Source organism: Galeopterus variegatus, unplaced genomic scaffold, assembly GCF_000696425.1.
Source record: "Galeopterus variegatus unplaced genomic scaffold, G_variegatus-3.0.2 Scaffold1257, whole genome shotgun sequence".
Classification (NCBI taxonomy): Eukaryota; Metazoa; Chordata; class Mammalia; order Dermoptera; family Cynocephalidae; genus Galeopterus; species Galeopterus variegatus.
This window is the reverse complement of record NW_007727368.1, coordinates 77115-88016: the sequence shown is the minus strand read 5'-3', so window position 1 is coordinate 88016 and position 10902 is coordinate 77115. Positions and strand designations below refer to the sequence as shown.

The following is a 10902-nucleotide window of genomic DNA, read 5'->3' as shown; positions in this document are numbered from 1 at the left end:
AAGCCCCTAGGAGTTTATGTTCCCAGTGTCATCAAAAGAGAAATAGAAAATGTCAGTATTTTTTTTTTTTTTTTTTTTTTTTGTGACCGGCTGCACTGCGCTCAGCCAGAGAGCGCACTGGCCATGCCTATATAGGATCTGAACCCGCGGCGGGAGCGCCGCTGCGCACCCAAGCGCTGCACTCTCCCGAGTGCGCCACGGGGCTGGCCCAACACACAACAGTTCTTCTCCTGGACAAGAGCTCAGGGCATGAGACCAGCTTAGCCTGGACAGCCCATTTCAGCCTGACCTACAGGGGGTATTCAGGTGATTGCAGCAGAATCTTTAGCTCCAATCAAATAAGGCAGCTGCTAAAAGAAAATAAGAGCTGGCTGCTGTTGACAAAAGCCCTTTCCCTCCCTAGTGTTGCAGTAGCTCTTCTGAACACAGCAGACATAGAGGAATAAGAATATAACAACTCCCCACTCTCCTGCAAATAAAGGACAGTTCCCTATGTGTCTCCCAAGTTTCTTAACTTGTCACAGTTTTGTTTTTGGCAAAAGTGTGAAGTAAAAACTTGTCTCCAGCATCCTTTCCCCACATCATCCTCTCCTTCCTTGCTGCTCCAAACCCCCTCTTTCTTCCCAGTTAGCTCCCCGTCTGCTCCCCTCAGGGGACGAGCTCTGCCTTGAGGTGGACTGAGACCTTCAGGACCACTGGTCCTTCTCTAATGCAGCATCAATTCTTCAGGCCTGGGTTGGCAAATAGACTCAGCTCACATGCCAAACCCAATTATGAAGCAGTGGATGCCTTGGGGCTTTCTGGAGAAGGGTTCAGAAAGCTTGCCAAGGCTCCGTGGGAAGAGTGTGACGATCGATTAGTGATGTCTGTGCACGCCATGATCTGACACCCAGGCCCTGGCTGTTCAGTTGTGTGGGCCCAAGGCTGGCACTGCTAGAGTCTGTCTACTTTTTTTCCTTATTTGATAACAACCTTGAAATGCCGAGGTACTAGGGAGTATAACTCAAAGTAGTAAGGAGCATGACACTGACTGGAACCATGAAATGTTATGACTTGATTAGGCTAAAGCACAGGAGTCAAAGAGGTCCAGAAATAGAAATAGTTGTGAAGAAACCCTGAACCTGGATCACCACAGGCAAGAACTCACACAGACAAAATAATCAAATTCCGTACAACTCAGACTTGAGAAGGTTTTAGAATCTAAAAAGGTTTTTTTTTTCCTTTTTGTCTTTTTTTACTGACCGGTAATGGGATCGCAACCCTCGGTGTCGCGCCCGCACCGGGGACCGGCAACGGGATCGCAACCCTCGGTGTCGCGCCCGTACCGGGGACCGGCAACGGCATCGCAACCCTCGGTGTTGCGCCTGCACTGCGCTCAACCGGTGAGCGGGAACCGGTCTCCACATGGGATCCGAACCCTCGGTGGGAGCACTGCCGCACTCCCAGACTGCGCATTCTCCAGTGCGCCACCGGGCCGGCCCTAAAAAGGTTTTAAGTTAAGTCAGGTTGTTAATTGGTCCAAACAACTCAACATGAATAAAAACTTCAATTCATGAAAATTAGAGACATGAGGGGCATCTTTCCTTTTTAAGCATCTCACACTCACCGGCTCATCTCAAAAAGGAATCTGTCAGCCTTGGCCATCCGATCCAATTCATGCTTATGTTCCTCCAACAGATCAATGTCACTTTTTTCAGGAACGAATTTCAAGAGCTAAAAAGCACAAGCAGCTATTAAAATCACGGTTCATAACTTAAATCCCTGCAGTGATTTTTCACCTGACAGTTAATTTGTCCCAAGATAAAATTTTAACTTCTGTTTAATTCATAAACTCTGCTCAAAGGTGATTAAGATACATTAGAAATGATGAAATCTTTCCATTTCTACTTGAAAGTAGTTAAATTGGTATAAGATTCATTTCTAGCACCTTTCTGTCCTCTGCCTCTCAAATCAGAATTATGGGAGTTCTCTATCTGCACCCAGTTTGCACAGACCATTAAAGGGACCTTAGAGATTCAACCCTCTCATTATAGAATGATACAAGTGAGGTCCAGAGAGGGTAAGCAGCTCACCCAGGATTACAAGCAAGTTTGTGTAATCATCAGAAATAGAACCTAGGTCTCTCTGACTCCCAGCTCTACCCTCTTTTCCTATTATATCATGCTGGAATGAAAAATTCCATTTGATGATTTTCCATTCAATTTGCTTATTTCTCCAGCTTATTTAATTCCATCTCCAGTTTTGCTCCATGTAGAGTTCGATGCGAGGAATACAATGGGACCTGATGTTTTTGATTCCACATTTCATTTTGGAGAGAGAAATGAGCATGGAAGATGGAAGAAATGGTAACAATATTTCAAGATGAAAAAGTGCTTCGTGTGTGTCTAATTTCCTTTCAAGGTATGTATGTATAAGCATAGGACTGTGCATGCATGCTATTTTCTAGATCAAATGCCCTTGGATTTTTTTTTTTTAATTTTTTTTTTTTATTACACTGACCCTCTGGACTTTGAGATTCTCTCCATAATTTGATATGGTATTAGATGGTCCACTTAGTAGGTTTTCAAGTGTTTGTTGAGTTTAACTGAGGGACTTCAGAAAAGGCAGTTAGTCTGGGTGCCAACAGCAGGGAAAGAGAATTGGAATTACAAGGAAGGAAGTGTGAGGAATGACAGAGAAGTAGTGTGAGTTTGAGAATATGTTCCAGGCAGACTGCATACTGTGTGCTGGAATGGGCAGCACGGCATTTATGCCAGTGAAAGTGTGGCTGTAATGGCAGTGGAGAGGGCAGGGGTGGGCAAGGGCAGGGAGTAGCCAGGGCCTTATAAGAAGTTCTGTCTTTATTTTGGAGTCATTAGCATACCTTATAAATCTGATGTAGGGGAATGAGTTTGCATTTTGAGAAGATCACTGTGCTTACGGAATGGAGAAAGAATTAGAAGGGATGAAAAATGTTAGGGGATTGTGACTGGATAACTGGTGCAGTAATCCAGGTGAGAGAGGATGGTGGCTTGGACTGGGTAGGGACAGTGGATAGATTCTAGGCCTATTTAGGGGGTTTGAACAGAACTGGCCTGACATGTTGATGGACTGTGGTGGATGGAGGAGGCAGCGTCAAGGATGAGGCCTGGGTTCTGGCTTAGTCAACAATGTAAACAGAATGTCAGAGGGAACCCAGGAAGAGAACTCTGGATGTGGGGTGGGTGGGGTGGGGAGTTGAGTGTTTGAAATACTCACAAGAGAACCTACTAGTGATTTCTAGTAGGCAGTTGGCAAATGGGTTTGAAATCCTAAAGAGATCTGTGTGGAAGACAAAGCGTTGGCATTGGTTGTAATGGATAGGTTACTAAAGGCATGCATGTAAGACAAATAGGGGAACCATCAAGGAAGAAAAAAAAGGCAGGGCTGGAGAGAACCAGTGCTCAAGGGATAGGACCAAGACGAGGAGGAACCTTCAAAGGAGGTAATGGAGGTGCAGCCAGAGGAGCCAGACGGCATCACAGAACCAAGGAATGAAAGCATTTCATCACGAAGCAAGTGGCTACTGGTGTCACACACTGCCAAGAAGTGTCCCCTGGCTTTGGCAAAAAGGAAGTTGTGTGTGCACTCAGTGAGACCAGCTCTAGAGGTGAGGAGGATAGACAGGAGATAGACAGGTTGACGAAGGGTGAAAGGAGGTGAGTGTGGACAAGCTTTCAAGAACTTTGACATGTTCTCACTCATTGGTGGGAGCTAAAAAAACAAAAAAACAAATCAATTCACTCACATACACACACACACACACACACACAAAAAAAAAACGGGGGGGGGGGGGGGGGGAAGAAGAAATAACAACTATACTTTCATGAAGTTACTACAACAAGCAAACGGAAAAGACATTCTTGGGGGGGAGGGGAGAGAGGGAGGAGGGAGGGAGGTGTCGGTGATGGGCCATAATAATCATATACAGTGTATATTGACAAAATAAAAATTAAAAAAAAATAAATAAATAAAAGTGAATGTTAAAATAAAAAAAAAAAAAAAAAAAAAAAGAGGGGGGGGGGGGGGGGGCGGGGAAGAAGATATAACAACTATACTTTCATGAAGTTACTACAACAAGCAAACGGAAAAGACATTCTTGGGGGGGAGGGGAGAGAGGGAGGAGGGAGGGAGGTGTCGGTGATGGGCCATAATAATCATATACAGTGTATATTGACAAAATAAAAATTAAAAAAAAATAAATAAATAAAAGTGAATGTTAAAATAAAAAAAAAAAAAAAAAAAAAAAGAGGGGGGGGGGGGGGGGGCGGGGAAGAAGATATAACAACTATACTTTCATGAAGTTACTACAACAAGCAAACGGAAAAGACATTCTTGGGGGGGAGGGGAGAGAGGGAGGAGGGAGGGAGGTGTCGGTGATGGGCCATAATAATCATATACAGTGTATATTGACAAAATAAAAATTAAAAAAAAAATAAATAAATAAAAGTGAATGTTAAAATAAAATAAAAAAAAAAAAAGAACTTTGGCTCTGTCAAAAGAAGAGAGGACAGTAGCTAGATGACACCAGCTAGATGGAATCTTAAGAGGTGCGTGTGTGCTAATGGCTGAGACTTAAACAAGCTATGAGTCGAGAGGGCGAGGTTGAAGAGACAGAGGAGGGGTCTGGCTGGGCCCCAGACTAGCAGGAAGGAACGGGTCAGAGCAGAGGCAAGGGACACCCCCGCTTTCCTAATGGGATGGAAGAGGGGAAAGACGGAAGTGTGTGCCAGAGAGTTTCTAGGTCTGGCAGCCTGATAGCGTCTAGGCATTTCTGTTCCCATGTTCAAATGATGACACCAGACAGGACATGTATCTTCTTGCTCTTCCTCAGTGCAGGGAGGGAAGGTGATAGGGCATGGAGAAGGGAGGAGTAAGAAGCAGAAAGCGTTTGTCTCAGGGATCCTTTCACCAATTTTCACAGCTGCCCCCATCTCCAACCCACCATCTAGCTGTGCTGAGCCCACCAGGCCCTGCTCAGGATAACATCATCACTAGGTCTCTTTTGTGACTTATAAGAGCACAGCAAAGAGGCAAATGCTGAGGGCTCAGTCCCCTCTCAAAGGAGAGTTGAGTAACGAGCTGTGTGAACAGTTTTAAGAGAGAAATGAAGAGTCAGGCAAACACTGAGGAATAAGGAGAAAGGTACGCATTCCAAGAAAGAGGGGTGTATGGATCTCATCTGAGATCTGCGCTCAGCAGCTCAGAGAGAGGAAGGAAGGAATGTGGCCCAAATGCAAATCATAAATAGGAGTAAGGAGATGCTGGCATCAGTACTCGTGTGGGAAGAGTGTTGTAGGCAGGAACAGAAAGCAGAGGAAGAACAGTAAAATCAGGAGGAAAAGAAAGAGCATGGGAGATAGCCAGAGAGTGAGACACACATGGAATTATCAGGAGGTCAGAAAATATCCTACTTGGCCAGATTCTGCTTCAGTAGACTGATTTTCTTACTTGTATTTATTTGAAGTACATTCTATTTGCACTGCAAGCCCTTTTGGCAAGATTTTGAAATCCTTTCCCTCAAGGAGGAATTTTGCTGGATGCAATTTCACAGTAAACAGATCTTGTGGAATTTTAAACATACGACCTTGTCGATAGGGGCCGGAGGCACAAGGGCTAAAGCAGCTTTGCATAGAGTTCTTCCCTTTGGGTTAGCAACATCTGATGCATGCAACTTGAATGTGGGGTCACCTGGGAGCTGGGAGGGGCAATGGGGGCTGGGCTCCACTATTCCAGAGCAAAGACTCTGTTTTGATTGGTATATAGGCAGGGAGCAAAGAGTTTGTGGAGGAGCTCGAAAATGCTCTAAAAAACGAATTTCCAATTTAGGGAATACTTTTAAACTATTCATACACAGTGCTTCCTAGGAGACTTGAGAACATAGTCATTAACTATTTTGATGATTAAAGCAAATTTTTAAAGGACAGCATGAAAAGTTTTTCCACTGCTAACTGTGAGAGTGTTCACCTAGGACAATTCCAGCTGCAGAGGTGGCAGGGAGGGGCAGATCCATTTAGAGAGTGACACTGCTCATCTCATTTCTCCCTGCTTTGTGTCTGAGACCCTCGAGGACAGCAGGGACAAACATGGTAAATATGCAGGCAAACAGACAGGTACTCCACCCAGAGCAGCGCAAAATATCCCTTTTCTCTGCTCCTGGAGCTGAGCATGCCCACAAGTGAGACCTCGAGTTTAACCTAGAATCATAGCCACTTTTTCCCACAGTTAACCTTAAGTGGATGTGGTTCTGACAAATGTGGACCTCTTTACCAAAATCACTCAGAATATGATTCCATTTCAAGGACAATGAGACAGAAAGATGAAACAGTCACAGAGCATTCTGAGACCATCACCACAAAGCACAGAAAAATGTAGGCCCACACCAAGGGGCAGAGGGCAGAGACAGGTGACAATCCCTGGAATATGTGCTAGTTCACAACATTGTCATGTGGGGGACAACTGAACACAGCTGCTGAACACATGATATAGAGTGGCTAAACAATAATGCTATAGAAATACGGCAGGGAGAGAGACCAAGTCGCCACATTAAGAATAAAAATTATATCCAAATACCAGGGACAAAGATGTGCACTGACTGCATATAAATCTGCACATGTTGGCCCTGGCATTTGAATTTACTGCCATTTATGACACAAGAGGGTGCCACAGACCTTACAGAGATGAGACTTAGGACCAAGAAACTTACAACCCACCTGGTGACACATATGAGTACTTAGATAGAGATTGACAGCTGGGGGTCAACAGTGGCTTTTGTGGGAATAGTGAGCCAAGACCAAGACACAAATTATATTACGAATTTAGTAATGTGTCAGTTTATGTAGCACCGTTTGTGATTTCATAGTGTGAGTGAGATTCCTGATATTCCTGTGGAACACAGATTTTCTATTAAAGCCAGTAGATTTATATGATATACTAAGATATAACAATTGCAGCTTTAGGCATAGAATCTGGCACAGTGGGTCCTAGCATTTGACAGACTCATGACCTTCCTTCTAACCATCCTTCTGAGGTACAATGAGAGAATGAAGTCATAAAGTCTCCAGATAGAGCCACATGGAACCTTGGTTCAACCTCCTCAATTAAGAGAATAGAAAATTATTTACTAGCAACTACCAGATTTTCTCAATACCCCACTCCCTATTGAGAGTCATCTGTCACTCATGCTCTGAGATATGTCCAAAGCTCACCTGTTCCAGCATGTCCTTGGGCAGATCTTCCTGTTCATCCATTGTCAGAATTGCCCGTTTGATTTCTTCATTGGATAATTTCAACCTGCAGAAAGAATATTTTATTTTGTTGTTAATAATGTTGGCTTGAGTATTAAAGTTTAATACAAGATAATTAATTTTGCTACTCCAGCTGCTGATTTTCAAGTACTGGTTTTCTTGAAATCTCTCAGTGAAAGCTTACTTCCTGACACTACTGCACCTAAAAATAGGATTTTGAAACTGATTTAACATTCTTTCAGGACTTCGTAATGCTCTGCTGACACAGAGAACAAAGCTGTTGTTTTCTATCATTTCATTTCCTTAAGCAAGAAATTGAAAGACTGGAAATAGAGAAAACACCCATATACAACTGTTTTATACTTAGTATGTATGAATTGCAGGTGAGAGGAGAAAACTATATTCCTGACCTGATAATATATCAGGAGTTTTTAAAGTTTGCTGTTGTGTTCAAAGTGGGTTTTGAGAAGGTTAGAAACTACAAGCCATTGTTAAAAAGTTAATATGCAGGCTGGTCAATAAGCTCAGTTGGTTAAAGTGCTATGTTAACAACACCACGGTCAAGGGTTCAGATCCCCATACTGGCCAGCCACCAAAAAAATAAATAAATAAAAAGTTAATATGCAAAATAAAAAATGTAAGCACTTCATAGTTGAGGAGTTTTCACATATATTATTTCATTTGATTCTCAAAATACCTGTGATGGTCATTTTTCTCAATAGATGGGGAAACCAAGGCTTAGCATGGCCAAGTGATTTGCCCAAGGTCAAACATAGAAAGTAAAATACCCACAAACCCAAAACTCTTGATTGCCAATCCCAAACTCTTTTTACAAATATGGCTTATCTAGTTAATATCTCATAGGGTAAGATTTAAGCAAAAATACAATCTGTTTTTTTGTCTACCATAAACTTAAATGATTTCCTAATTAGGGATTTGGATCTTGATTAAATCAGGACAACAAAGTATTGATTGTAACATATAAGAGTCATGAAATTAAAACATACTCAAAAAAATGTGTTTTTATTAGGTGCAACAATAATCTTAACTGGGGCAAAAATTAGTAATCACATTATTAGCTGTGATAACAGAAATATTCCTTTGTTTGGTTTGTAAGCATTAGCCCCAGACATTTAGGACTGGGGATGAAGACATAAACGCACAAATATAAAGCAAGATGTTCACATGTTACAGGCTACTTTTGAAGGTAGGGGTTTCATATTAGACAGGCTGGGTCCCAGTCATGGCTCTGACACTTTCTGGTCAGTGTGATATTGTAAAAAAATTTTATTAAGCCTCAATTTCCTCATCAGTAAAATAGGGTTAATAACAACTACATCAAAAAAAAAAAAAAAAAAAAATCATGTGTGTTTGTGTGTGGGCGTGTGCATGCATATTAAGCCTCAATTTCCTCATCAGTAAAATAGGGTTAATAACAACTACATCAAAAAAAAAAAAATCATGTGTGTTTGTGTGTGGGCGTGTGCATGCATACACAAAGAATAAGTGAAATAATGCCTGTTAAGTGCCTAGCATGGTTCCTGGCTATAAAAGGGGCTCAGTAAACTGTATGTATGCTCTACAGGCAGACTTTTCTATACCAGGGAAAAAAAGTAGCAGTGTTTTTGTGACCTTAATATTCATGAGCAGCTAATAGATCACTAAACAGCACTTAGTATGGTTATTACAAACACTTCCCAAAGCACTCTCATACCCATTATTTCACCAGAGCTTCCTTACTGTTTATGATACCCATTAGGCCTAGGATTATTAAAAGTGAATTAGAAGATGTGGTTCTTATTTTAAAGTTGATTATAATCTCTGAGAGAATCAGATGACAAGCTGAAACACTCAAGACACAAAGACACAAAGCTACATAATGCTCACACTCACAGGTGAATGTGAGGGCTCAATGAGCAGAAGGGTGGACTCAAAGGCAGTAGGAGAATAAAAAAAAAAAAACCCAAGTGAAGCTGGATGAGACACACCTCACTGTGGATAATCCTGGTATCCTTTTGTCTAGACTTTGACATCTTTAACATGATTTTGTTAAAACTATCTACTCTGCTATTTAGACTGAATATTGTTTCATGTGCCAGTAAGTAGGAAAGAGAAGGAACAAATCTGGGAATCCTATTGTACTAATACTATTCTCTTCAACTTCATGTTCTCAAGTCCTAATACAGCACTAGGCAAAATGCCAAGTTGTCCAGGTTAACAAATAAGACACATTCTATCACCTCATCTGACCTGTGGTGCCAATCATAACCTCTGAGCTGTGTATGGCAACCCTGGTCCTGGTGGACTTCTCCAGATTGTCATTCCTGGGACAATTATTGCCTCATGAACGTGTTCACCAGAACATCATGACAGAAAATCCTCATACTTAACAATTTAGTTAAGTTGGCATGGGTAAATATACAACAGGGGGAAAGATGTATCACAGCTTCAAGGTTTCAACCATACAGCCCTAAATTTAGCCCTAGATTCTAGGACACTGAAGGCTCTTGAGTCAGTTTAAGTGCAAACACCATGGGACGGCCATACAAGGCCATGGAAGAGTAACATTAGGGAAGGTTGAAACTGCCACTAATGAAAACTAACTGGCTGTGGAAACATCTATAATCATCAGGAGAAGAGTGTTCCTTATAAGAAATAAATTGTTTCTGTGCCCTTTTCACACTGAATGGAAGAAACCATTTTATGGTGTAGTTCTGCTGAGTCTTTCTGTTTTGCATTTAAAAGAAAAGGAGTTGAAAATCAGAGTGAGAACAATACTTGAAGTATCAGATTTGCATTTCATTAGCTCCCCATATGGAGTGCAGAACTTCTTGCTTTTGAAATTGCATATAGAGTATTTATGCTCTTCAACCCCCAGAGGCTGTCTGGACTAAACACTAGTTCTAATTCATAACAATTTTGATTTCTCTTAATGTGGCCTACAAAGAGACATTAATGGATAGTATTTAAGAAAATCTACCTGTCAACACAATGCCATGCACGTGGCCTGCTGGATCAGACAAAGAAACCCTACCTTAGGGGAAAGGGGAGAAGGGTACCCCGCCCTCCGGGATGGTTCTACAGGTTGCAGAGTTCTTAGTATCATCTTTCATCTACAGAATGAGTTTCTAATCTCTGTAATTTAAGGACCCTACCAGCTCTAGCCTTTTAATTGCTTTTAAAGCTTGGCAGTGTTCTGGTGTGCTAGAGGGTGGCAACTTCTGAGACATCCACTTAAACTTTCTTTACAAGGCAGGAAACAAACTGGCCATCTTAAAACTGTAAACTCCACCTTGCTCTACTCAAGTATTTCAAAAATTTGCCAAGAGAATTGGAACATCCAGGCGTGATTAAAGTAAGTTAAGGGTGGATGGCTAGATCAGCCTTAGCTCTGCTTCAGTGGACTTAAGCCAAATCCCCCTCCTTTAAAGTAGCTTTTTGTGGTTTACTGTACCTAGGCTGCCATGTCAAGTGAGCATCTGGAAAAAAAAGAATGGGAGAACACTTCATAAAACTGTATTTTAGGTGGGTTCATTTTGCAATATAAATCTGCTTCCAGTTTCTTTCTTTTTTTTTTTTTTTTGGAGGGAAGAGATCTGCTTTAGGGAATAAAACAGAGTATACTTTAAATTGCTAC

General features: G+C 41.8%; 1 protein-coding gene across 2 annotated transcripts in view; it reads right to left on the bottom strand.

Moving 5' to 3' along the window:
- Positions 1-10902, bottom strand: part of DAAM1 (dishevelled associated activator of morphogenesis 1) — a 104672-nt gene that overhangs the window by 17259 nt on the left and 76511 nt on the right. For both annotated transcript variants that reach the window (XM_008575921.1, XM_008575920.1), the window contains 2 exons: positions 7227-7311; positions 1607-1713 (listed from right to left, as the gene is read on the bottom strand). In XM_008575921.1, the coding sequence (XP_008574143.1) occupies positions 1607-1713; positions 7227-7311 (192 nt within the window). The remainder of the gene's footprint in view (positions 1-1606; positions 1714-7226; positions 7312-10902) is intronic.